Source organism: Rhipicephalus microplus, chromosome 6, assembly GCF_043290135.1.
Source record: "Rhipicephalus microplus isolate Deutch F79 chromosome 6, USDA_Rmic, whole genome shotgun sequence".
Classification (NCBI taxonomy): Eukaryota; Metazoa; Arthropoda; class Arachnida; order Ixodida; family Ixodidae; genus Rhipicephalus; species Rhipicephalus microplus.
The window spans coordinates 118,857,094-118,884,977 of NC_134705.1; the positions used below are offsets into that span (position 1 = coordinate 118,857,094).

The window sequence follows — 27,884 nt, forward strand, 5'->3', positions numbered from 1 at the left end:
TGTTTATTCCAGCAATAGCTCAAATGCTCGAAATCTTTGAATTTATCCAAATTATCTTTTCCCCATTGCAGGCAAGCATTTCGGAACCTTAGCGCGGTTACGTAAGCCGTACCTGGCAAAACTGGGATGGTGGGCCCACCCAGGGATACTGCTGCTAAAGAGTCCGCCATTTCGTTCAACTATAATCCGCGGTGGCCTGGTACCAATAGCAAATGCAGTTTTTTTACGTTTTTCGGTACTAAATGCCGAAACGTATTCATGAGCTCTGAATTTACTTCCGCAGAAAGTGCATTACAAACTGATAATGAATCTGTAATGATAACTGCTAATGATTCGCTTGAGGGTAATTTGCGTAGGGCAAGAACAATGGCCAATAATTCTGCCATGAATACCGGGGTATAATCTGGGAGTCGAATTGAAAAGGACCAGTCCAAAGAAGGAGAGAAGATGCCAACCCCAGCCTTTTCTTTTGACACAGATGCATCAGTCGCTATGATATTGCTTATCTCTTGGTGGGCTAGATAATCTGCTAACTGGTCATTTAAATACCTATATGCCAATTGTTTCGCGTTATGAGGAAATATATCATCGAATTGTATGCTAAGCATTGACTTTAGGTTGTGTATTGGACCAATATGTCTACTTTTTACATTCAGTTGGTTTAGTAGCGCTTGTGCAAATATTATTTGCAGGGTGTGTACTCGCGACCAATGGGTTTCGAAAAATAAAGTCGGTTCTTGAATGAAAACGTAAAATGAGAGTCTTTAGTGCGAACTGTATATCTTTAACAATGCTTGCACAGTAAGAATTTTAAACCTATTTAGCAGAGAAGGTAGGCGAGCTTCCATATACAACACGTTATTTGCAACAAACTTTGGTAGACCCAGACACAAACGCAACGCTTCTCTTTCCAGCAGTATTAGGAGTCTCATTTTATAGGCTGCGCTGCCAGAAAATAATACACAACCGAATTCCATGATGGGCCGCACATAAAGTTTATATGTCATTATTAGCACATCTCTTCTTAAACCCGCTTTACGGTTTGCAAGCTTCCGTAGCCACCCCATGGCCCGTGTTGCCTTGGAGTACACATCATCAATGAGACTTCTCCAATTTAATGTGTCAGTATATATGATGCCCAAATATTTGAGGGAATTCGCCTGCGGAATGAGCTCATTACTGTACATTAACGAGATGTTGATAGGCTGCAGAAAAGAGAATGCAAGGAGCACACTTTTCTTCAGTGGCATTGGCGTGTAATCTTCAGGGGAAAAAACTGTGCCTTTACCCTCGTGCCACTGCTTCAGTGCTTCATCCACGTTAAAGGGAATAGCAAACAGATTCAGACTGCGCACTAAGTTTTCCGAGTCGTCCTTAAGGAATGCGTACTGGTTCTGACTTACTGTTATCAATTCTCTTCAAAACCAGAAAGGATGGAATGGGAGAGCTTGCTTTCCGGCTGCTTCGAACGAACGTGCGCCGATTTGTTTGTTTGTATCCTCTAATTCATGGCTCGTACCCACTCTGGGGGATTGGCCAAGAGAACATATACCGTAGTCTCATATGGAAGATAACTGCCTTATTGTTTACAACGAAAAAAAAGGAGGGGTTGGGGGAGTTGTATAGTGAAGACAGTATGTTAAAAAAAAGAAAGAAACCAAAGATTTAGATAGTGAGAAAAAAGAATCAACAACAAAGTAGACACTAATAGCTACAACTTGATTTTGGTGCCGACCAGACAGCTGGTTTCGCCAAACCCGATTAATTTGGTATGTCACAGATTTATCCAGAATTGAAAATTACTCCTCGACCTGTTTTTCTTTTTTTTGAATATCTGTTAACGTGGGCTTTATGTTGAAAAACGTTCGTTGGGTTTCTTCTTCTTCTAATTAGCACGGGAACCCCCAACATGAAAACGCCTGACATTGGCGTGGCGTTAAACGTTAGGGTAATAATTTTCTTCAGAAAAGAGCTGTAAAAATTAAGGGACAAGCGTGAGAGAAGAATAGTTTGCGAAGAGCGCGCATATACTGAGAACCTCCCAAGACAAGTTAGGTGTTCTGCTATGGATAAAGAAAGAGAAAGAGATGTGATGCGGAAATGCAGGGAGGTTAACCGGAAAACAAATATCTGGTTGGCTACCCTGCGCTGGAGAAGGGGAGGCAGAGAAGTAGAGAAGAAAGGAATGAGAGAAGTGAGGATGGAGATAGAAACACAGATGAACACACGGGAGTCCCTGCTACGGCTGGTATACAAGTTCGTGATTAAGAAAAGGCGGAGCGAAAGTTCAAAAAACACTGACACGAAAAACGCTAAGAAAACTGCAACACAAAAAACAAAAAACATCAAGTTTCCCAATTACATTCCGAAGTTTTATTTACAGGAAGGCGATAGCAGAACGCTGATACACCAATTCTGGGCATTATGCGCCGAGGTGTATAGTAATGATTCTTTGCGATAGGTTTGTCTGAACTGTGGAGCGCACCCGTATTCATTCCTACGCGCAGCTATACATCATCGGCCGTCCGGACGAGTGTTGACCACGTGTTCTTCTGTAGTATGCCATTCAGGCACCTTCTGACCCTTAAAAAATCACTCTTCAGTAGTGGTCGAAACTCCGCTGAGAATTTATTGCAGCAGCCAACTTTAAATCAATTGTTAAAAACTGTACAGCTTGCCCGAGATATATTGAAAAGATTTCTGATGAGTATATCATAGAATACGTCGTTGAGGAAAAAAAATGACAGTGTAGCCCAAACATTCAGAATACCATTGCATGTATGAGCAGTAATTACCGAGGGTGTTAAGCGTTGGAAACTTTTTTACGAATGTAACCGGAAAGAGTGAGTGCCAATACAAAGACCTTCAGTGCGTTGGCGGCCACCTTTCGTATCGGTATTAGCTGTCTTCACAGCAGTGATTTCTTGAATCTGTTCATTCTTATTAGCTAAAACGATGAACTCACCTAGTAACCCTTCTCACGGCAACAATGCATAGCTTACTCCTTCCTGCAGCAGCAAAGCAACGTATATAAGTGCAACCTCGGAGTGCGCTGTCGCGCTCACTGCTGCAACTAAATACACAAAGACAGCCTATTTAGGGCTGAAACACCCGTTTTGTTATAAGACACTCTGTTCTTCAGGACTTCGGAAATCGGAAACACAATCGGCTTAATAGTGTGCACCAAAGTCAAAGCATGCCTCCAGTATTTTCGCCTCTATAAAAGGAAGGGTGAGGGGGATACCTAAGCTTAGGCCTTTATCCAGGGGGCGGAAAGTCTCTACTTATACCTCCAATGTACTCACTCTCGGCAGCGACAGCGCCGCTTTTACCACTGATGGTTGCCGGGCGTTCTACTAGAATTAACTCAGGAACAAATAATGTCTTTCATGACATCCCTGATAACGTCCTGAAATAGAGAAAAAGGACGAAAAATCGAGAGCAGGAGGGTTGCCGCGGAAGCCCTCCTTTCCCACTTCGCATGCAAGCGGAATGCTCTCGTGCCTTCTTTTAGGTCTGCTCACCGCTCGGGCGATGCGGACATTCTTGAAATTTTCCTAGTCGTTATTTTTTAATTTCGTTTTTTTTTCGTCTTTTCTGAAGAGGTCAAAGTTTAGAACCGATTTTTCAGTAAACAAAACTCAATCAGCCAAAATGAAATGAACTTTTTCATTGCACGTTTTGTATAAAAAACAGATATACACGTAGAGATAAAGTGTTAATCTATAAAAGAGGTTCATCTTATAATACGGACAAAATGAGTAAACTTTTAGCCCAAACTATCCGAAATAAAGCAAAAATTACCACCAATTGCGACTAGGGCACGTCGTATTTGACTCAATCACGTTTGTTATGGCAGTTCTCATAGTTTTTTTTTTTACGGAACTTCAGTACAAAACACGACGGAAGTTCAAAGGCACGGGGAGGCTTGAAGCGATCAGAAGTTTTTCGAGGAAGAACGTCGCTGGAAACAGTGTTTCGGCAAGATTACTTGTCTTCGTCCGGGCAACAGCGTTGCCTTGAGGAAGAAAAGCTCGCTTGTCAAAACTTCGGCGCAACGACATTCTTTGTAATAATCTTTAGGAGCAAATAGTCCATCACGTGTTCTTGAGTGACACTATTAGAATTAAAGAGTAACAAATTTTCAACCCGCTGCTACAAGAATTTCATGGCGAGGAAGCAACCTACAATTACTTGACATCATTTGAACTACTCGCCGAAATAAAAAGAAACTAAAATCATGTAGCCGAGTCAACCCGGCTACATGATTTCATCAATTCAATCATTTCAGTAAACGCATTTTCCTGACAGTATTTTGTTTGTTCTCTTCACCAATTAGTCAAGCCACACTGCCTTTCTGTCAGTCCAGGCCGGCTTGCAGAGAACTGAGTTTAATCATATGTACACGTTCAAAACGAATACCTGCTCAAATAATTGATACAAACGTTTCTGCTCACCCGTTGCCTTTAGGAAACGCTGAAGAACCTTCACGTAACTTGAAACCCTCGGGTTAGCACAGCGCCGAGTCACTGGAAACATGCGTTGCTCGACTAAGCCATCTTTGACGACTGTCTGGTCGACTTCTTCGGCGTATAGCTCACTACGGCTTCCGTTCTCTGCCCACCACAACTTGATGTCTTTATCTTTCTTGTAGCTGACGCGCCAACTGAGCGATATAACTGAGCGCGATTCAACTTTTCACGTCGCTGAGCGAGGGGCGAGCAGGAGCGGAGACACGCGCTATGAACGCAAGCCGATCTCTTCCCGCGCTTCGCCTTGCCTAAAAATTTACAAAATAAGGAATAAAACAGGCATATAAACAAAAGAGAAGTGCCTTACAGGAGTATAATTTTTTTATTCGTAAAAACTTGTGAAAGCCAATAAATGCGAACATTCACATCAACTTCACTCCGTTGAACCGGATCTTAGAATGCATTGCGACTGCTAGGAGCGGGCATGTTCCTTGAAACCGAAACTAGCGATGAGCTTCCAGGGCTTGGCTAGCCTGGCCGAGCCGCTGGTGTGTCCGTCCGCGTGGCTGTTCCTGTGTCAGTTCAGCACGGAGAATGCAGATGTGCAGGTCGCGCGTGCCATGCTGATTTCCCCTCACCTTATCCGCGCTCTGTGAAAGTCGTAATTCACGGAAAGTATGCATGAACGCCACTGCGAATAAGCTACTTCAAGACATGTTAAAGGGGTCATGGAAAGGTCGCTATTAAACGACAATGCGGCATCATAAGCAGCCACAGGCGCTAACTAAACTCGCATCAGCTCAAGTGTACCTACATAGACATCCCTTGGAGGAACTTGGAAGAATACTTCAAATTAATTTGTGGAAAAGACCTCGTTTTGGCTAAAACAGAACAACGCTGTTTGGTCGGGCCCCTATTCCAAGGCACCGCTGGCTCTCACTTTCATTTAAGCCATCCTGTCTAGACTTCGCTGCTCCTCAAGGGCCAGGATAGACAGCATTGCCTCCCACACCTCTCTGTTGTTGTCCCCTTCCTGTCCTTCGGTGTGTACCGTATACATTCCAACGTGATGTGATGCATCTCCACGGCATCTGCGATCGCACGCAAAAGACACTCATCGATGCCTTTGTGCGCTTCCGTGTCCCACAAGAACGCTGATTATTAAGACGTCAGCTGCATAGTTCAAGCTAGTGCAGATTGTATGAGGCAAAAATGCTGATGAGTGCACGCACTCGCAAGTACCGTAGAGTTCTGTGTTTCACGATAGGCAAAGCAAGGCCTGCTCGAAATGGAGGAGGCGTTGGGCAAAGGGTCCGTGGAGGTCTACTTTACTTACGCAAACGTCCCCTAGTAAGTGCGTGTGGATGCCGGTCGTTCCGCATCCTCGTTTTAGGAGTGACATTTTCACGAATCACGAACCTGAATGCAAGTGCGTTCCTCTCGAAAAACTGTAAGCATAGCTGTCATACGCGGATGGTGAGTAAGGCCTAGCCCGTAATGATTGCTGGGGAGAACTGCACGCCTCAATTTGTGTGTGAGATTGTCGAAGCTTCTATTCTGCCTGGCTGTATAGGGATAAACGCGATCACCTCTATGTGCATTTACCATTCTTTTGTTTTGCTAAATTTTCAAGGCCCTCGGTCATTGTTGAAAGTAAATTTGTTTTCCTCACCTGTGCATCTTTTTATTCTAAAACCATGCAAAATAAAAACGCATGTTATGAAACGCTACATGCGCGACATGTTTCAAAAGTACGTGACTACGTAATTGATCTACTATAATTATTTGTGTTAATAGAGATGCATGTTACGATTTCCGATGACTTTCTAACGTACAGACATTTATTGGCCACGTTTTTTGAAGCTTGTTTCAAGGTATGCTTTATAACGTTTATGTTAAACTGCGTGCTCTACTATAGTGCCTCTTCGAAGCTGCCTGTACCAAGCAATGAGAGAAAAAATTACAGCAGGTGTCATGTGCTTTATTGTGTCACTAAAACAAATTTGTGCATAAGAAAGTGTTTGCACCAGCGAAGTCGTGGCTTCTTGCACAGTACTATATATATGTAGCGATTGTCCGGAGGTGTGATTCTAGACAATTTTTTACTGAGTGATAATGTTCTAAGGAGAGTTGTTGAACGAATCCTTTTATGCTCGTTCAAGACGGGTGAGTCGTTTCGTCTCCGCTCGAAAAGCACTCGATGGCAGATCTAAAACACGGCGGGTGATGTTATCGCCTTCACCTTCCGAGCCGGCTCTTTTGATCTTTGCTGTACAGTTGCCATCATCGCACCTGCTCACGCGTTCTTACCCACGGGTGGAAGATATGCTGCGCGAGGTTTATCATGAATTTGCAATTTATACAGAACATGACAGTGATGGTGACACCAACTTCAAGCATCCGTCGAGAATGTCTGTGTAGTTCCCATGGCAATAGTATCATTTTTGCTAGATTCAGTACTGCTTTGCAGACCCTGCACTTTAGCTTCCATAGCTTCGGACACGCATGCATTAATGCCTGTTCAATTGTGTGGGTGAGGTAAACGTGTATTTCGGAAATCATTCAGACATCGATTTAGATCTGGTTTATCTGCCATTATTCAGCAGCGGGAATTGGTGATGAATACAAAAGGCCACACCTATGCCATTTTTTTTCTTTGAAGCATTTGACGTCGTTTCTCATCAGAATTTAAGAACAATTATTAGCTATGCGTACTGAGTGGGAGGTGCTAACGTTCGCTGCATGCTGCTTAAGAAACATAAGACAAGGCGTATAGCATAAATGTGTGCCTAGGAAGAATTATCAGTGTATTCCAGTGTACCGCATAACTCAGTTCCCAGGCATCCTATTGTTTTAGTGTATAATAATGGTATTCATATTTCTGCCGAGCCGCCAATTTGTACTGCGGGCTGATTGTAAACGACTGCAGAGTATAATGAATCATAAATTATCAACAAAGCTGAAATAAACGAAACTATGCTTTACGCTCAATTTAATAAGAAAATGGCATGATTCTATGGAATCTGAGTGACTTACAATGAAAATATTTTGATGGCCACCTTATCGCATAACAAAAACATATATGTAGTGCACATTGATATGACTGTCCAAATGCGTAATTGTTAATTGCTTATTCTTTTAATCTTCAAATTATGCCAAACTATCCAATGTATTCACTCCTGCATTGGCCTGAGGAGGGGAATGAAGTATCTGCAAATGAAAAAAATTAAAAACATGTGCCGTCAACAAGAATGTTTCTCTGTAGAATACTGCCATTAAACAATTTAGCATACATCATAATTTCTGTTGCAAAAAGTAGAATAGTCTGAGCACTCAATATATTTATTAGGCAAGACTACAAATTTTTGGGACGTCACTGTCTTATTCGTTTCTTTCTCCCCGGGAAAGATGTATCCATGGGGGATGGCAGTAGGGAAATGAAAGAATGTCAAATTCACTGAACATTCCACACAACTTGTCTCAACAGCGGTAATCCACTGATGCTTTTGAAAGCCGGGTTGGGTCTCCCGTTTTGTGGTGTCCGACCTGAAATCCACATATCCACATCGCTGAAAAACTGCACAAAGACAAACACACGCTGCAAGAGGTCTGCAACGTTACTTCATTTTATAAAACCTATAAATCAGTGAAGCGTAATGTTATAATCAAGCACATTATGAACGCATTGCAGTAATGTGCAAAACATCTATAGACTATTTCGCCTCGGCGGTATAAAATATATGACAATCACGGGTTGGCACTCTTAACGTTAGAAAACTAAGTTCATTGCGGTGATATTTGGAATAGCCCAACAGACGCCCAGCTTCGGTGTTCGAATGAACGTGGCCGTGCATTGAGAGTTTCATACTGTCTGCCGACGCCGGCTAATGTCGTAGTGGAACTTTCTAAATTCTCTGAGCCGCTCGAAAGGACCGTTGGGGCGACACTTCTTGGAGATGTCCGTCAAGTGCACATTGAACAGGAACCACGTGAAGTTGGCCCTCTTTCTGTTTGTAGTCATGACGAACTCCGCCTGAAAAAAAATACTATTGCAGTATAGGTTTTGTTACAACTAAAACTCAACTTAATTTTTTCTCTAGAGTTGGCGGTCCTCTGGCAATAAAGGTGTCACGGGCAGCTTGAGATGAACTAGCGTACCATCAACAACTTCCGAATTTCAACAATTAACCATATAAATGCGATTACTACGAGGAATCAATATTTTCTCGGAGACAGAATGCGTAACAACGGCAAGAAATAAACTGCGTGAAGCAGCCTCTCAGGCAATAAAAGTCGTGCACGTACGCTCGTATCTAAAACATAACGAGAGTACAAATCATCCCGACATATATTCTTTCAAATCACTTATGCTTAGACATGTCGCAGTCAGAAATAGGTCGAATTCAAATTCATTATTCCAACTTTCTGAAACCCAAGCTTATATTTTCGTGCGTGCAGCTACAACTACTTAGTGCCTCATTTCAGCAGCGCTAAACATTCAGCTAATCAGAATTTCAATAATTTCGGCATGAATTTAAGTTTAAACACTACCTGCGTGTTTCTCTGCAAAGCTCCAACATTTTACTGAAAAGAATCAGGTACAACCATCCTGGAAGCTGTAACTGCTGAATCCACCATCCACCACGGTGGCCTAGTGGCTATAGTGTTGAACCCCAGGTCACGGGTTCGAATACCGATCATGGCGACAGTGTTTCCGGGGAGGCGAAAAGAGTTAAGGCCCGTGTGTTTGATATTGTGCACTTGAAAGAACCCCAGGTGGTAGAAATTTCCGGAGCCCTCTACTACAGCGTTTCTCATAATCATATCGTGGTTTCGGGACTATAAACCTCAACAAATTTTATTGTTACTGAATACGCACGCTATGCATAGCCGCACAAGCTGCTTAAAAATGCACAATTATTGTTATACGAGCGTAAAAGTTTTCCTCGTTATATGACTATATAATAGCTGCCAGAATACAAAAAAACAAAGCCAAGGCAACGTGCATTCAATATTGAAACAAAAAATGTACTTATCAAATTAGCCAGTATTTAGTGCATATATACGAAATACACAAGTAACGGATACAAATGTTGAAAGCGATTTTTTTAAGATATCCTTTGCGTCAGAGCAGTGAAAATCACGTAGTATCTAATGAACTTGATTCATATGAGCTCTTAGCGGTCGTCTTTGATACCACGCACAAAGTTTGCTTGCTCATACCTGCAGAGCGTGGATGTTATGTGCGTTCCTTCATTCAAAATAGGTACGCCCATTCTAACCTATTGCATACCAATAGAATCACTGGATAAATCATTTCTTAAAATGCATAGATCGTAGATAAATCAAGGGTGCCCCACTACACGGCTTGCAGGGCTGGTGTGAGTGGTACCTCTGTATTTTCGCTGCTTCTCGGGAATATCGAGTGCGCCGAATCTTGAGTACAAGCTTTAAACTTAAATTTTGCTGTTCTTTTTAATCTTTCAATATTCTTTTTAATGTGGTACGTTCTCTATTTCTGGACGTGTTTACCGAATACCAGAAGCATCCTATGAAAATATCCTGAAGTCAATTGCGCCACATAACCCACATCATTTCTAACAAGATTCGAAGCGCCGATAATGTCAAACAGCTACAACCCGCTCGGATGGAAGTTCTCATCGAGCTTGAGAACGTCGACAGTCTCACGCACCGGTAAGCATATTGGTTACTATTTTTTTTTATTATCTGCTTTGCGTGCCACCACAAAAGATGTAGTGGTTGGCGTTTGTTGGTCCCAAAAGAAGCAAAGCGTGCCATGGGTATACGGACACAGTTGTATCTTTTTCGATGAGACTAAAATATTCCAGCGTTGATTTCAAGTACGTTTTCATATATTTCTAAGTTGTCTTTATTGCACTTCTACTAACTCATCATGTATCCACATACCTTTTCACCTATAAACAAAGTACAGATATGACGATGTGTCGGAATTATTTATTACACGAATAAAATTCTGTCATAAAGTAATTTGGCAGTAGGAACTGTGACGCATCTACATTTTTGTCTGCTTCTAGTTTTTATCGCAGAAGAATATGAGTGAAAATATATACCTTTTCTTTCATCGTTTCAACGGTGTCATAGGTGTAGAACAGCGTCCTCCGTTGAACATTAGCGACGCTACCGGCGGCCTTTTCAGCTGTCAGAATCTCTTCCTCAGCTCCGCAGGTCTAGGGGCAAGAAATTATAAAAAAAAAAGATTCATTTACTAGTACAAAGATGTCCGACTCCACCGTAATCGGAAGTAGATGAAAGCACGAAGCAGGTGCCGGCTAGGGAGACAAGCTCGAAATTATAAGCATTTAAATTGGGGTAATTATTGAAAATTACGCTGCGAAATTTCAAAATCATTTTATGCATTTTGGCAAGCGTTCACCCGACCGCACAGCACCACGCCCAGCAAGCAGTGGGCTGGTTTGTACGAACGTCATTATTTGCTGTCGCTACGTTAGACAAATCTTGCGTTTCGGATAGCGTATGCGGCCATGACGTGACATCACGCTGGTATGCCTAACACAACGTCATGCCATTCTCAAAGGAGACCGCAACTATCGCTGAGGAACTCGCTCGGCGCGCTAGTTAGAGAGAGTGTGGGCACAGTTTACGATGGCTAGTATCTTAAAGGAACATCGCTATTGCGAAATGACAAACAAAACTTGAGCGATCTAGAAGTAGTAGCTGCAGTGATATTGTGAATAAACGTTTGAAAGAACTCGCAAAGAGTGTTTTTATAACCTGTTTTGGTATTCATCAGCGTAAGCGTTTTTGTACAACAGGTTGGGGTCAGATTTCACGCTTGTTGGAGGTCAGATTGTAACAGTTGTTCTCAGGGGGGGGGGGGGTTCATTTTTTTTCCTGACGGCACTCGGAATAGCTCAATAAAGCGCTCTATCTTTTGGGTAAAGGTAACTTGAAGGTTGCCCACAACTAAACCTAAAAAAAATTTATTCTTATTAAGAGAGAATGGCATACTGGTGGTCTTCATGAAATAAATATTGAAACTCTTCAATTGTGTTTCTTTATGGGTTCCAATGACCCAAAGCAACTTTAGGCTAGTATAAGCGCCGTAGTGGAGGGTTCTGAATAATTCTGTCCACCACGCGTCCTTTTGATATCCTCTGACACAACACAGTTCATAGAACTCGGCTAACCTGTGAACTGTCGCCGATAATGAAGCCGCTACAGTTCTCGTATACTGCGTCGGTGGGCCGCCGGTGGGGATAAGTCATGTTGTAGATGAGGGTGCCCATCTGGAAGGCGAAGGCCAAAACTTGGCTCGGGGGCTTGAAACTGTCGTTAGCCATTTGCACTACGTAGTCCTGTACCAGTTGGAGATGAAAAATGCGAGAAAAATGAGAACTCCGCCACAACGTAGTGAACAAACAACGTCGTGCGGGCAATGGCAGTCGTTAACAGGAATTCGGCGAGTGTTGTCAAACTAGTCAGCTTCGTGAGTTCTTTTTTTTTTTACTCAGTGGGGAACTCTGTGAGTTGTTCGCCTGCTGCCACAAATTAGAAATTTCAAAGAACCAAGTGCGCGACCAAAAATACGCAATTACAATGATGATGGATAACTGTGATCTTCAATTTGTTCAGAATAATTAAGCTTGCCCCTCATAGAGGCAGGCTGCTTCCTCTGAAGCTGCACTGGTTCATTCGGGCGTAATATTGATACATGCATGAGCAAACCGAATCGTATTGCACAGTTTCCATGAATAAAAAGAGCAAGGTCTTCTTGTTCAAGCGCGCAAATTAAAAACAATAATTTTGCATTATCAAGCTTGTGAATCTTTCTCATCTGAATGAAGTTTTCAAGTCTTTTGTGACAGAGTGAATGATTAAACGATTAATTGTGCTGATATGGATTACTGTCATTCTTAAATACTAACAGAGGAATGGCAGTTTGTATGGCTCTGTGCGTGTTTGTTGAGCCTCCACATTAAGTAAACGGTCTTGAATATGTGCATTTCTCGAAACACTTTAACGGCATAGTTCTTTGTGAAGTTACTAACTCGGTCCATAGGCGGCGCCAACATATTGATACCATACCTTATTGAGTTTATGTCCGAGCTATCTTGCTCCCGAAATTTTCAGAGCTGAAGGGCTAACGATAGTTATAGCGCGAGAACAGAAGGACGACACAGAGACAAGAAGGTCACGAAGGACACGTGTCCTTATTGTCTCTGTGTCGTCGTTCCGTTCCCGCGCTGAACTTTTGTCATGTCATACCAACTAGCCCAAGCTGCCACACTTCTATGAAGGGCTAACACACAACTAACATTGCGCTTATGGGATTCAGAAACGACAGACGTTGTAGAATGCCTGGTGACTAGAACACCTCTAGAAGTAGAATTTAACACATCTGGCACTTTGTAAACGTAGCAGTAACAGAAATGACACTGAGCTAGAATGCATTCAAGTGTATTTTTTGTTTTTGCAATGAACTGAATAAATTCCAAAGGGTGAGCAGCGCCCACTACGAATTTAAATTCTTGTTTAATAATGACATTGTGTGTCACCCGGAAAACCAAGAACATTACTTAATTTAACCCATCAAGCCCTTGGGTGCTCAAAAAACGCGTTAAAGAAACATCAGCAAATATTTTATCATCGTATTCCGCAATTCTCGGGAGCATTTGTATCAATAACTCTCGAAAATTGTCAACACAGCCACCAAAAATCACGAACATTTATGACATATATATGAAATATAATTGCTAGTACGGCCAATTAATTGCATTCTTTTCTAGCTGTTCCCCTAGAAAGCAAAGAACTGGAAAGTACCCACTCTCATTAGGTCTCACATTCTTTTCAGCATTTACTATGTTCGTTAGACACGAACACTGCAATACCCTCAGCGTTGCCTTTCTAAGAAGAGTTTTCTGGATGGCGGCTGATTCTTAACATTACAAGCATCGGCATTCAGGGAGTTACGTTAGGCGATGAATAAAGTGATCTTGTTACCTACGCCTCATTAGCCTCTACAACTGGCACTCTAAGCATCTGTTTACACTTGCGGTACTGTGCACGGTGGATAAACACGTGCTTCAGGACAGGCTGTCTCGCGCTCAGCATTTGTGCCTGTAACCTGAATGGAGCTATCGTCCAGCCCGGAGGACTTGCCTTGTAGGTGCCATACTTGGGGTGCATAATAATGCGAAAGCCTTAAATGCTCTTCAGACACGAAAACTGACCATCGGCGTTGGCGTCTGGTGGCGTCGCCGTCGACACGAGTGATGTGAAATACCATTACATGATGCCGTTAACACATGGCGTCATCGTGACGTCATCAGAGCGCCAAAGATAGCCGAAGCTTGTTATCGTGGCATCGCGATGACATCACATGGTGCCAACATAGCACGCCACTGTCCCTCGGCTAGTAGTGAGCTCATTGTGGAAGCAGTACAAAAAAAAAAGAAACGAAAAAACAAGGGGGATACAGAAAGGCAGAGTTCAATCTTGCAGTTTGGCTGGTTGATAACTCGTCATATTGTAAGTAGATTTAGCGATATACAGGAATCCCTCAAACCTCTCACACATTTACACTCGCTTCCACTGAAGAATAACACGCAGCACACAGCACTTAATCGCTGTGTGTGGTGTGTGTGTGTAAGTGAGTGTGAATGTGTGAATGTTTCGAGGGATTACTAAGTTGCGTTTAACCTGGAAGCAGTACAAAACCGCCTTACGGGCAGTAAGCTTTTGGAGAGGGGCGAGATGGGAACAGTACATCGAGAGAGGAGAAAAAGTAGGCAGCTTTTGCAACGAGTCGTCTTAGCACAATGCATAAGAGACCCTGTGAGTTGTATATGCGCGCTCCAAATACAGTGTTGTGAGTGAACAGCATGAATGCTTCGTCTAATGTGTTATGTATCACAACAGTCAATATAGTGCTTAGCTGTCACAGCTGGCTAATCATTGTATCCGTAGCTACAGGTATATCCTCTTAGGCACGCCAGGTGGGCGGTTCACTAAGAAAATGGTAATAAGATTAGCACGCATGTCTGTAGCAGCCTTAAGTATTTCTGTAAAATATTCTTGTATAAATTACAGTTATATAGTTACACCTCAGTTACTGTTATTGATGATGGCCCGTAGAGATACTTTAACACGGCTGCCTTTAGTTCTTCGAAAGAGTAGCCAAAGTTGCTGGTGAATATTTTGATGCAACTGCGCCGAGCAAAAGGCACAATGCGCCAAGGAGACATAGAAGAGGCCTACAATATGCTCCTAAAGTTCCAGTAAAATTTCAGTAAAAAAACGTTAGACGTCCTTTCACCAAAATGAACTGTTGCAAGTTTGTCCAAACAGTTAGCTTGCTCTCTTTGTCTGTAGGCCTTCCTGCGGTTCAATCAGGGCCACTTCATTCAAATGTTGCACCAGCTTTCCCGAGTTCAAGCCTTGCTGAATCGAAGACGTTACGCCAATTAGCGCAGTAATATGTGACTATGTCAAAGTTTTGTCAAAAACGTATTTCTCTTTAGCACGAAAGGGTCCATTATGTGACAGTCCACACTCACGAATCTGGGCGGGTAGTCACTGATGCTCCTAAAGGTCGTCGGTGGCAGAGCGATGCACGCACTGGCGCTGGGCACACTCAACACGCAGGTGATGACAACGATGATGTCCTTCCTGCATGCAAAATAGGTTAACAAAATAGACCAAAAAGATGGCTTCACACGTTCCTTTCACAATAACTTGTTCTACAAGGGGCCTGAGCTATGAGTTATGGAGATTAGTTAGCCCCCTGCTTAACTCTCTTGCGGAGGGCCGTGGTATATAAGGACGAGCGAAGAAATTTAAGCCAGTGGGTAGAAAAATTGCTTACCAAGGCAATGCGTATACCAAACACAATAATGCGAGGAACGGTCTCGATGAGACAGCTACTTAACTGCAGCTGAATGGAAAACAAATTACGCGACCGATGTATCTGTAGGGAAAAGACAGCTACGGAGAGACCAATTCGACGGGTGCGTTCTGACGAAAATATCTAGATTAATGAAGGAGAGGAGCCATAGCGCTACTTTTTTGCATTTGGGAAACCTGTAATGCTCGAGATTTCAGTGTACGATAATCATCAAGCAATTTAAAATGTTGTATAAATAAGTAAAAAAAATATTTATCGAATAATCTACAATCCTGCTCTCCAGCTCAATAAATCCAAAGTAAAATAGGAATTGAGATAGTAGGACAAACAAAACATGTAGTTATTTTAAGACGGCACAGTCTGCGTAGCTCGTCAAGTTATTCCGCAGTGTTAGTCACAATAAATTTATTGTAAGTATGCTGATATTTTATTTTTCTATGACGATTATTGCAGAATATGTATTATGCCATCATGTTCAGTGCCTAACCCTGATGTTATCATTTCGCTACGAACACATCTGCATTTTGGAGATGTGATTGCAGTGGAATGTCATCTTCATCTCATAGTTCGGGCATGTCATTCCGGTTTCCTCATTTTGTTACGACTATGGAGAAAGACGTCTATGAAATTCAGCTCACCTATTCAGCCATCCATGCAGTTGTTCATTCGCATGTTGTTTTATCCGTGCTTTGACTTTCTCTGCACTTGCGCCTTAATAAAACTGAACAGGGAAGCATTAACACGATTCTTGAGGCATTGGTTATTTCAATTGATCAGCTGATGATGTCCGTGATGTAGAACTTACGTAGTGTGTTGTGGTTGCGACGAACGAAAGGTACAAAGAAGTACGAAACAATAGCACGGGACAAATGGTAAGCAAACTTTCAACTGACTTGATAGTTTAAACAGATAAGTTGAGATTTGTGAGTTTCAACTTACAAGAGTTGAAAGTTTGCGCATGCACCACCTGTCCTGTCCTCTTGTTTCATGACATCTTCGTACCTTCCCCCTTAGCGCAACATTACAATGACGTACACAAACTAGCCTAAATTCAAGCTTTGCTAAAACTTACGCATTCGACGCGAGGATCAGAACCTGCAGTCTGTTCCAGGAGATCTTTTTGTTGTAGAAGAAGAAGCCGATTCCATAAATAACTCGTGACGTTGGTGCCTTCAGCCTCGTTATTCTCTGGTAAATGAAAATGGATACAAAGAAAACTGTTATTCGAAAGTGGGACTGAACAATGGGTGAATCGGCGCTTATTCATCGTGGCTAACCGCGCGAGAAACGCAGACAACCACAAGATGTAAACATGGTCGAGTGCACTTCTCATTTTCGTTTTTGTTTAGTTGTTAAAAGAATGACTTTCATCCATCTCAATTCGTACAATTACGCACTACCACAGATACCGAAAAACTAAATATTTCTTTGCACTCGCGCTCTTGAACGTTTCAGTGAAAACTAAGGCATGTGTTGCGGCAATCACATCAGTCTCTCTTGTAAACATTCCGACATCTATGTTATAGTATAGTTTTCTTGAAATTGTCGAGCTGCTCACTGCTTGATCGCTCAGCACGCAAGGAAGGACAGGTAAAATTTTATTGTTTATTTATTTATTTATTTATTTATTTATTTACTTATTTATTTATTTGTTTATTTTATTTATTTATTTATTTATTTATTTACGACTACTGTCAGCTCTTACATAGGGATGTTACAGGAGTGAAAAAAAAAAGTACATGAAAAAATAGCGAACCTTCTAAGAACAGAACATAGCTAACAAATATAATCAGAAGTAACAAATTAAAGGACAATAATGAAGTCATCAAAAAAACGCAACCAATAGCGCGACCAAGAACTTAATCATTGAATGCACTAGACCATGCAGAGATAAAAAAGGCATCATTAATTATGAACGAGGATATGTGCTATAGGTGTTTTAAAAACATATCTATAGATGAGCTTGAAATGCTTCATCGCTCAACGAATTCCGTCTATTGATAGCTCTTGGAAAAAATCTATACCTAAAACAATTGGTGGAAACAGCAGGTGCAGGAATAAGTATTTAATGGTGATGCCTAGAAGTTTTAGTACGAAAAATACTGAAATATTCAGCATACCTTACATAAACACGGTTATCAATATTGAGGTGAAGATACTTAAGTGTTTCGTGTTTTGTCCTAGCTTCAATTGTGGGTAGCTCCGCTAGTGCATAACCTCCCTGTCCTTCCTCATTTATTCCTCCTCCTCCTCCTCCTCTGCTAGTGCACACAGTTGAGATGGGGAATCTGTCCATCGATATTTATTAGATATAAACCGTACAGCTAAACACTGAAGTTTTTTTAATATTTGATATGTTTGTCATCGTGAATGGATCCCAGACAATTTTCGCGTATTCAATTATTGGTCTAATAAGCATTTTCTAAGCTCGAAATTTACTCGACATCCGCCTCAGTGGAATAGTGGCTATGGTACTTCGCTGCTGACCCGGAGGTCGTGGTCTTGCTCCCGGCCGTAATGATCGCGTTTAGGTGGAGGCGAAATGATATAGGCCCCTGTACTGTGCAATGTTAATGCACGTTAAATACCGCCAGATGGCCTAATATTTCCGGAGACCTCCACAACGACGTCTCCTAATCATGGTTTGGGATGTACAACCTGTGATATTAAAATTTACTCGACAAAGCGTTACGAATGAAAGCGCAGATCTGAGGCGGAATAATGTTTACACGGGGTGTTTTCGATGTCCAGTACTCCGTTTATGTGCCAGAACCTTTACCGCGCAACAGTTCATGGAGCCTTGTAGTCTACCATAGTGAGGCACATCACCACCGCATTACGTCTCGTAATTCCCGCACAGCTCACGTCGGCTCAAACCGTCGTAAGTGGCTTTTCGTGGAACTGTGACTGACACAGACGACACCTGTAAACGTGAACTGTTTGAACAGGGATGATATCAAGCGTTTCAAAATAAAGCCCTCTTGATATTGGGGCCTTGTTCCAGCCAACAAGCTCATAGGGACACAGTTTTCTAAAATTAACTAGAGGGGACTCTGGCACTGCTACCGTTCCGCTACCATGGGAATGATTGGTAGTAAACAAATTTGCCTAGTCTTCGTACTTGCGGGGGACAAATGGCACTTGTGGCTTCGTTAATTTCTGTGTTTAGGTTTTGTTTCGAAAGAAAGAACGAACCCTTTTCAATTTCGTTAGTTGATTTGAAACGGTAAGCCTAAAAGTATAAGGTGGTGAAGCGCAACCACTGAACAGTTACTTATTTTTGTTTCGTGAGAAAGCAGCTCCACGCCACACAAACACACACGGAGCCAGAAGTACGAAGACTGGACAAGTCCTTGTACTATGCTCGGCGAAGCGCCGTGCGTTGAAACTCCCTTAGACACTAGCGCCAGAGTTCACTCTAGTGTATATATAGGAAACTCTATGCTCAAGGGGACAAAAAAGTGGAAATATGAATTATTTTAGAATGATGAAGTGCACTCTGAACACTCTACTGTCTAATTTTTGCATCATAGGTTCATTAAATAACAATAAAATCAATGTTGAAGCTTCATACTGATATTTTGTGCCCAAATCTCCGCACGTGACGTCACTGATAACAAAATGTATCGTATTTGCGTGACATTGGCTAGATGAAGTTTTATGAAACATCGTATGCTAAATCTATGGCACCCACAGATGAGGAAGCACTTGAATTTTACCTATTAGGAACTACGTAGGATCTCGTAGACTGCATAAAAATCTCCTGTGTACACATACGTCAAGTTGTTTAGTGAGGGAATCTCAAGGTGGCGTCTCCAGCCGCATTTTCTTTTCGCGGGCTTGCTCACTAACGAAGTGTCGTCTAACGGTATAAGTGACATTTTCGGGAATGCGGAATTATATTTTCCAAATACGCTAATTTTCTCTTTCCTCTATAGTGTGTCTTTGAAAATCATGCTAATTAAAGTTCATTTTCACATTTCCCAAAATCTTAAAGCTAACATTAGTATACTAAAATACGAAGAATGGGTGCGCCATTCTCTTCTGGCTTTCTCTTTCTTTAGACGCGATTCACGAAGCCAGCAGTCTGTTTGCGTGACGTCATAATAGGTTCTCGATTGCTGCATATACATCCGCCACGTTGGATCAGTGGTTGGGCTGATCGCCTGCTAAGCCGGAGGTGACCGGTTCGATCTCGGCCAGGGTGGTCTCATTTTGATGAAGGCGAAATGGTAGAGGCCCATGTAGTGTGCATTGTATTAAGTGCGCATTAAAGATCACGAGATGGTCGAAATTCCGGAGCTCTCTACTACAGCGTCTCTCATCATCACATCATTAGTTTTAGGGCGTAAACTTAAGTTTTAATATTAGTATTATCAACAGGTTCGCATACGAGGGTATAAGGTTGTTAATTGCTGTGCAGCCGTACTGCCTTTTTTCGCATGACTATCACTCGTGATAAGCTCGTTTCACCTCGTTTCGGGCATTTTTTTTTTACTTTGAAAACAAAGATAATAGGGTATTGCCGAAAGCCTTATCCTGATAGGCTCAACACATAGTGCTGGCATTGCGGGCATGTTTTATGTAGAAATAAATAGCGAGAAAAAGCAACTGCCGGTGTAAAAGCAAGAAAGAATACACTATCTTTTCTTTAAACTTGGAGTGGTATCGGGTCCTTATAACCGCATGCTCTGTAACACATCATGCCATATATTTCCTGATTCCTCATTGGGCGTTGCCTCTGCCACCGTCGAACGAATAGGGTTGATCTGTCGATAACAAACAGTCTAGCAATTAATCTCGGGTGATGCAATGACCAGCGTTAACACAAAAAGGAATCAACAATTACCAAACTGCGCAAATAGTGCTCTGTTTGTATTAATACAGTTTATCCATTTATATGTTTCTTATTTCAAAATACCATAAAGCATTTATGCTGTGCTTTTTATTTCAGTGTCTGTATTTGATCATCTTAATTGCTTTCTCTTAATAACTATCCCTAAGCACTACGAAGTAGTGAAGGCAGCCGGCAAGTCGGTGCTTTTAAATGCGTCTTACATCGAGAGCAGGCTCCACGTAGAAGGACGCCTCCAGGACTCTGTTGTCGTAGTCGTACATGTTGAGGATGCCTAAATGCACGACGTTCTGCCGCCGTAAGAGAGCGAGCTCCTCTGATATGTCACTCGTGAATTGCGAGGCCTTGACAAAGCTGCGAAAAGACACAAGGAACTCCTGCAAAACCTCTGCGAATCACCACGCATAAGTGCGACATGCAATAGCATGTTTTTGTGTTTTTTTTTTGTACCCACTGCCATACGTTTCCCCAGTTCTAGGTATTCATCGTCCAAGCTTTAGCATCGAAACTTTCATTTGCTTCAGTGCTAGTGTGGGGAGAGGGGGTGATTTTAAATGAAAAGAAGGGAAAAGTGAAGCCCGTAACTGTCTCTCGGGGGGAGGGCCCCTCAACAGTAGCTCACGAGGGGTGGGGGTGAAGGAGGGATTAGAATGATAGGAATAAAAGGTATAGAGATAGAGAGAAAGGCAGGAAAGAGTGAGGCGCAGGGCCTGCGAGAGAGGGAAGTAAAGAGAAAATAAGAAAGATGGGCCGTCGCAGGAGTCTGAGGACGGGGCACCACTCGGAGAGAGCTCTTGTCCGTCAGGAGATGGCGTAGGGCGAGCCCAGTCGGCCAGAGCTGTGCTGTCGTCGGAGATCACGGGGGTACAACCATTTGGCACGAAATCCAGAGAGCGAGTCTAAACGTGTGCTCCTCAACGGTATAGCCATCAGTCCGCCTTAGTTTGAGGCAGTGGTTGTGATGCGATGGGTAGCGCTGCTTGAGTCACACGTGCGTCTGAGGGCTTTCCCACGGAGGTGCGATAGACGTGTTTTCCTCTCGAATATCACGTGTCTGTCAGATTTCTTCCTTCGTGCTCCTTCCTCGTGGCTCGAAGCAACCCTGCCACCACCTCACAGTGCTCTTACAGTCAGCACCTGCAGCAGCGTCGCAGTGATGCTTCTCCAATGGTTGCCCGCACAGCGCCACGAACGGTGACACGCTACACTGTGAACACAAAGAATGCAACACGCCCCCTCTCCCCAACTCCCTCCGCTACAAATCTGTACGCAGCTTTACCAACAAATTACTTCATATGATTTCCGTCTCGAGGGGCCAATCTTGGATGGCTCCTTCCACGACCGCAAAGCAAACGCGGAGGCTAAGCGATATGCGAGAGCAGGAAAGGGCTAGAGTAGATGGTGGTGAAAGGCTGAATTGAGCGCATCTGGCATTGAAAAAATAGAAGAGGCGTTGGCTCTACCAACTCAAGCTGCTTTAATACTTTCACTGGTCGACGGCGAGAGAGTTTGCGCGCTCTGTTGTCTCAGAGCAGTTCGCTCCATTATGAATCGCTTACACACTCTCCCGCGAAGCTGCAGATTCGCGGGGAAGCAGAACGACAAGAGTACGCCACCTCCGCTGTTGTGCGAGCAACCTTGGTCGCACTTGGCAGCCAGGGCCAAGGTTGCCATGGAAACACAGAAACCGCAAGCAGAGGTGCTATGCAAGATTCCCCGGGCTTCTCGCACACACGACTTTGCTTGCTCCTCGCACTACGGTGCTCTCTGTTGACGCGCGAATGACACATCGATCACTTTTGGGCATACGCCTAAGTAGTGCCTAATAAATAAATAAACATATATATATATATATATATATATATATATATATATATATATATATATATATATATATATATATATATATGAATGACTTGCAGTTAGCTTCATCGACAACGCACACTCCTTGGCATAATGGCTAGAGCCGCCCGCTTGAATTGAGAGGTTTCCGGTCCGACTCCGTGTGACAGAATCTTTTCTTCTTAATTTTTTCTTGGCGATCTGTTAGTATACATTTAAAAAGTCATATGCGTGATGGAACCTTCTAAGCGGAGCCGGTATGGACACGGTCACTTTCATGTTAAAATCCGGCCATGTCGAACAAATCTTGTGTATTCCTGTCTGTACACAAACTGCACTCACCGAGCGTCGAATGAAATTCCACAGGTGGTCTTCGAGTATTTTACTCCACACACAGTGGTGAACGTCGTGTAGCTGTCCATGTCGTCAACCGCCAAAATTTGGTTCTTGCTCGCGCGAACGTGCGTGTACATAACGATGTCGCACAGGTTGTCGTCCGGGTACAGGGAAACCAGCGTGGCCGTCTCGGAGACCGAGCACAGAAGAGGTTGCGGCGTGGTTGTGGCTGCACAAAGCACACGTTGGAACAGTATTTCGTGGAACGTGCTCAAAAAGAGTTCTGTTATATAAATATTTTGAAGCCAAGATGAGCTACCGTCCTGATAACTTCTACAGGGATCAGTACTCTTGTACGGCATCAGGACGATCTCTTTGAAGTTGCTATTGATCGACACGGAAGGGTATCTTTTTAACATGAAAGTTACGAAAGTACACAAGCTTTCAGAAGCATGAAAAAGCAAAATTTTAGGAATAATCAACCAGCAATTAAACTAACAGTCTGGTAGATAGAAAAAAAAAACGAGCGCGCGCAGCACACGCTGTCAAATTTAGCCATGTCGCCTTCAGAAGGCAGGCCGATGCAATTTTGCACCCACTGCGGGGGTGTCCGAATTCGCACGCCAAGCTACGCCATTTGATGTGCGCAGTGTGTTGATCGCGATGATAGTCGTGCCACATTTACATTTTATCGCCTCTGTGCGGAAAAGGAATCGCCATTCTCACCGATAAATATCGAGCCACATCATTTATTCGTGTTCGGTTGCACTCCATAAGCGAGTAAGAATAACACAATCTGCACTCTACAAATGCTCCAATGCATAGGTCCCATGTGCCACATCGCTTTCTTTTTTCAATCAGAATCGACACGCCTGTCTATGCTGCATACACAGATATGTGTCGTGTTAACGAAGCGTTGGAAACACTTGTCTTTTTCAGCATCGCGTTGCACTGTCAGCGCAGCGTGATAAACACTATGGTCATTGGAATGACTTATGTGTGCCTTCTCTAGTAAGAAAGCACACATACAGAGCATCAAGGTGGTGTAATGGTGCTTTATATATGCGCAATAGTTGCACAAGTGTGAATGCTGATGCTTGAGAAATATTGGCAGGCACTGCGGATGGAGTTGGCCGTTTGAGGTATTGTTTGGTGCCGTTAGGGAAATCACCGTTACCGCGGACAAACAGAAAGACATATATATATATATATATATATATATATATATATATATATATATATATATATATATATATATACTCATCATAACTCCCTCTGTGAATGTGCTGTGATTCTCGATGGATGGACGTACAGACAGAAGGACGCACAGAAGCGTACATGGACAACAGACTGACGGACGCGCGGACAGAGGCGCGGACGCACGAACGGGTGGACGGACGGAAGCATGGATGGCTGGACACAAGGATGAATGGACGGATGCTTCGCCCCACTCGTCGTGATTCACTTCATGGATTTGTTGTGAAAATCACCAAAGCCATCTAGGTAAATTATTCCCAAGTACATGTTGTTAGAAACCATATATATATTCACGCATCTATCGGGAGTGATGGGGGGAGGACGCGAGGGGACTGTTTAGCCACTTTCACCCTCGCCCTTCATTTTTTCTCAGAAGTTCGGGCAGGTGTTCAACCGACTCATAAATCGTAAAACATAAAACTTCGCCAACAAACAGGACACAACCAGAAAGATGTAGACGGTACCGGCGCAGACTAACAACCTCGAAGGCAAAGAATAACACTGGATAGCCGAAGTTACTACTGCAGGATCAGCCTACGTCGGAATTCTGCGTACAAAATGTCATTCGCGACATAAGTTCGGTCTTTCCTTACAAGTAGTAGGTGCTGGCGTGGTGGCTTGGGTGAGCCAGGTCACTTCGCCTTTGGTCGTCTCGGTTGCGTGGCTTTCGTTGCGCTGGGTAGTACGAGCACGCGTCGGCAGAACCTGGAAAATTTCATCGGTAAATTAAGACATTGAGCACGCAATGCTGTACAGTTGTCTGCCGTCTGAAACTTATCTTTACCTGCACGACCCCCTGATAGTGATCTTTTTATCACTCTAAAAAAGTTCAGTGTTTGGGGAGTGTCCAAGTTATATGTATAAAAGCGCATGGATTCAGTAGTCAGCAGCTGGTGCCACCGTTGCAACCTACGTGAGGAGGAGCCAACTAACTGCAAACAAGAAATGAAGAATAAAATACGACGTCACAACCGGAAGCGTTTGCGACCTCACACATTTGCCCTACATTGCACGAAATGGATTTTTTCCTTAAATGCCGACCTTTCAGGTGTCATTCTTAATACGCGCTTTTATTCTGTCTTGTGGCTGGCTAAATGCGTGCGGGAGAAGAGAAAAAACACAAAGCTTGAGCAAGCAAAGCTGTTCTATTATCCAAATGATGTACTTACATGCCCAAAAAGCTTCGCCGAGGTAAGTGTGAGACAACTTTTTACGAGCGCAATAGCACATTAGTTCGAAACCTCACGATGCCCAATCGCCGAAAACAACTGCAGCGAAACAGCAGCTTTGAAAATATAGCTTTGTCAGCCGTACAGTACAGCGTCTCGTTGCTTCAACGCCACCAAAGCGGAGAGCACAACACGTTCACCATCACTGAAGCCGAATGCATGCCGGCCGTGCACCAGTGAAAGCAGTCGGCTGTCACAGGAGTGGCCATTTACACATTCTGTGAGCTAGTTCAGCTTTTGAATGTTACACCAGTAAAGAGCACATAAAATATAAGTAAAGTACTGAAGGAACACATGAAACAACCACGAAAAAGTGAGCGATGCCTCGTTGACCTGGCACCGTTCTGAACCAAAGAACACGCCGAACAAAACGCAAGCTCTGATAGCCAATCGCCTGGATAAGCCCCTTAATCCCCACTTCTGACACTCGACGAAAAATCGAGAAAATCAACTATTTATGCAAGGGTGAGACACATCGTAAGGTAAGTTTATAGCTAGTTAACTTTATCATATATACAATTATGACTATTTTAAAAAAATTAAATTGAGTATTTACTTTTGATTGTCCCTTCCTCACCTAGTCGCGCAACAACCATTCGCGGGCGTTGATGCCTGTTGCAATAGGTTTCCCACACTTTTCGGTCCATGTTTCGCGACCCATGTGATTTGACCATGGAGTGTCTCTGCAAGACAACAGTATTCGTCATCTACTTCAAGTACTTTCCTCGCGCTATCACCATGGTTCCTGTGTTTGCGGTCACGAACGGCGCGCACGTTACAAGTGTGGCATAGCCTTCCCGACAGCAAAGTGTCCAGGGCTGGGTTTTCAAGAAAAGAAATGCGAGCAAGTCTGACGACGATTATTGTTCTGTAGCAGAACTTTTCCGAGTATAATTCATACTTTTTCTTAGAGTGTCGTTGAAAACAAAACCGCAGCACAATTTCACTTGCTCTCCCAAGGGTCCTTGAATAATTTATTTTGCTTAGGAATGATTAGAATAAGAGACAACAAGAGATACAGCTACCGGCACTGCCTGAGAACGAAGTGAAAAAAAATACCACTAAAATGTCATTCCGAAGTTATTTTACCTTGTTCTCTTAAAAATGCTTAGTAATAGATAAACTTTTTTGGAGGACCTTGGAGTTTGGTGTTCTGTGTAAAATTATTGCTAACTTGGAAGTCACATCACCAATTTATGTGCCTTGTAAACATCGGATCTATCCACGCATGCAACGGGAGTGATGAGGGTAAAGCACAAGGGGACCTTTTAGCCAGTCTCACCCTCCCCTTTCATTTTTTCTTAGAAGTTTGGGGCAGGGGCTGAACCAACTTATGAAGCGCAGAACATAATACTGCGCCTGCAAACGGGACACAAGAAAACAGATGGGGATGAGACCAGCACAGACTAACAGTATCTGGAAGCACCTTTCTTCATGTCTCTTGAATGTAGTAATTTATATTTTTAGTGTCTAAGCGACTAGCTCTCCGCCGTACGCTTCTTGAATTATAAAGCGGTCTTTCACGCTTGCCAATAGTGCGGTGATATTTTCTGGCAGCAAAGGAAATATTTGACATTACCTGGCACCACGTGCATATTTTGTTCGCTCGCGAGTAGTTGTCATCTTTATTTCAACTAGCCATGTCTTTCAGCCGACTAGCGAGTCCCGTTCACCTGCCAGACCTTGCCCTTGGTGTCTTCGTCGCATCCCCGATGCCTCTACTGATCGTGTGGATTCTAGATGCGAAGAGTCTTGTGGTCGAACTTAATCCGGTGTGCGGCGTGACTATCCTTACAGCGCATGAGCGCCCTTTTCTCCTCTCCCTCGCTTCCACTCTCTCGCCTCGCAAGGCCGACGCACGCTGCTTCTCCTCGCCCACCGTTCACTCTCCTCTAGGCATCCCTCCCAGCAGCGTTTACACCACCAATACGCATAGTAGACCCCTCCCCGTCTTTTTCCTCTCGTACGCTTTTCCTCTCACCACGCAACGCCGACACAGACAGTGTCTGCTAGCGAGTTCCTTGATTTAAAAACAAAGGGGACGGTTCACGCTGCACAACCGTTCACTGGCCACCCCGTATATATAGGCACTGGATTTCAACCTTCAAGGTAGTGTCGGTGGGAGACTTTTCCTGCGCCTTGTTGAACCATAAAAATTTGCAGCGAGCGCGTTAACTCAAAACGGACTGTGGGCTTCTGTGTCTGATTCGAGTCTTCTGTGTCTCATTGACATTTGGCTGTGATTGGCAAGTTCCAGTAGAAAACACCGGTCCATCACTGCGTGCTTTGTCCATCTAAGTCTTCTGTCTCTCATTCCCCATCAGCAGTTATCGGCATGCTCCCGGCATCGCCAGCTCCGTCGTCTATCCTATCCTTCACACTCATCAGACTCATGAGTCGGAAGAGTACGAAGTGATTTCGCTCACTGCCGCGGCCACGGTTACGAAAGAAGCCCGTTGCTCACAAACAAAGAAGTTAGGACTGTGACTGTTCTCGCTTCTACTGCGTAGATTTGAGCGTTCATTTTGTGCGTCTTCCTTTTTGTTTGAACAGCGTGCTTTAAGTGTCGAGCTGAAACAGTCGTTAGTCCGCGCTCACGTTGTGTATGCTCATTTTGTGCATGCTTTCTACTGGAGGTGTGCGCTGAAAGTTCCGACCTGCTTGCCGTTAATTGCGTAACATTTTAATTTGTTTCTGCAGCAATCAATCCTTCGCCCTTGTATTGAAACAACGCACAATATAAGCTTAACTACCTCTTCAAAAACATGACGCACTTTGGTGTTTTACCGATGCCTAAAAATGGGATCAGCTTGGTGAACATGTGAATACTTACGGCAGTTGGGTGACTTTCAAGTGCCTCAGGCACAAATAGTTCAGGGATGGGAGAGCCTCCACCTCCACCGCCCCCTCCACCACTACTGCCTCCGCTGAGAGCGCTAGAGCCACCATAACCGTCTTCATCGCTTATTTCCGCTGGAACAAAACAT

At 43.4% G+C, this 27,884-nt stretch overlaps 1 protein-coding gene across 1 annotated transcript; it reads right to left on the reverse strand.

Annotated features, from left to right (window-relative positions):
- Positions 1-7,798: 7,798 nt before the first annotated feature.
- LOC142765454 (uncharacterized) lies at positions 7,799-27,850 on the reverse strand. The gene is made up of 9 exons (XM_075866486.1): positions 27,731-27,850; positions 24,262-24,373; positions 22,418-22,640; positions 20,437-20,587; positions 16,451-16,566; positions 15,032-15,143; positions 11,663-11,830; positions 10,565-10,681; positions 7,799-8,505 (listed from the first exon to the last, which is right to left on the reverse strand). The coding sequence occupies exons 3-9, from the start codon at positions 22,546-22,548 to the stop codon at positions 8,335-8,337; spliced, it is 966 nt and encodes a 321-aa protein (XP_075722601.1). The 5' UTR covers positions 22,549-22,640; positions 24,262-24,373; positions 27,731-27,850; the 3' UTR covers positions 7,799-8,334.
- Between the last annotated feature and the right edge of the window lie 34 nt (positions 27,851-27,884).

Excerpts from the sequence above, each read along its gene's own strand:
- LOC142765454 (XM_075866486.1), bottom strand. The coding sequence starts at position 22,548 with ATGTACACGCACGTTCGCGCGAGCAAGAACCAAATTTTGGCGGTTGAC. Across the intron at positions 20,588-22,417 it reads GGAATTTCATTCGACGCTCG|CTTTGTCAAGGCCTCGCAAT; the intron begins GTGAGTGCAGTT and ends GTCTTTTCGCAG. Across the intron at positions 8,506-10,564 it reads TTGAAACGATGAAAGAAAAG|GCGGAGTTCGTCATGACTAC; the intron begins GTATATATTTTC and ends ATTTTTTTTCAG.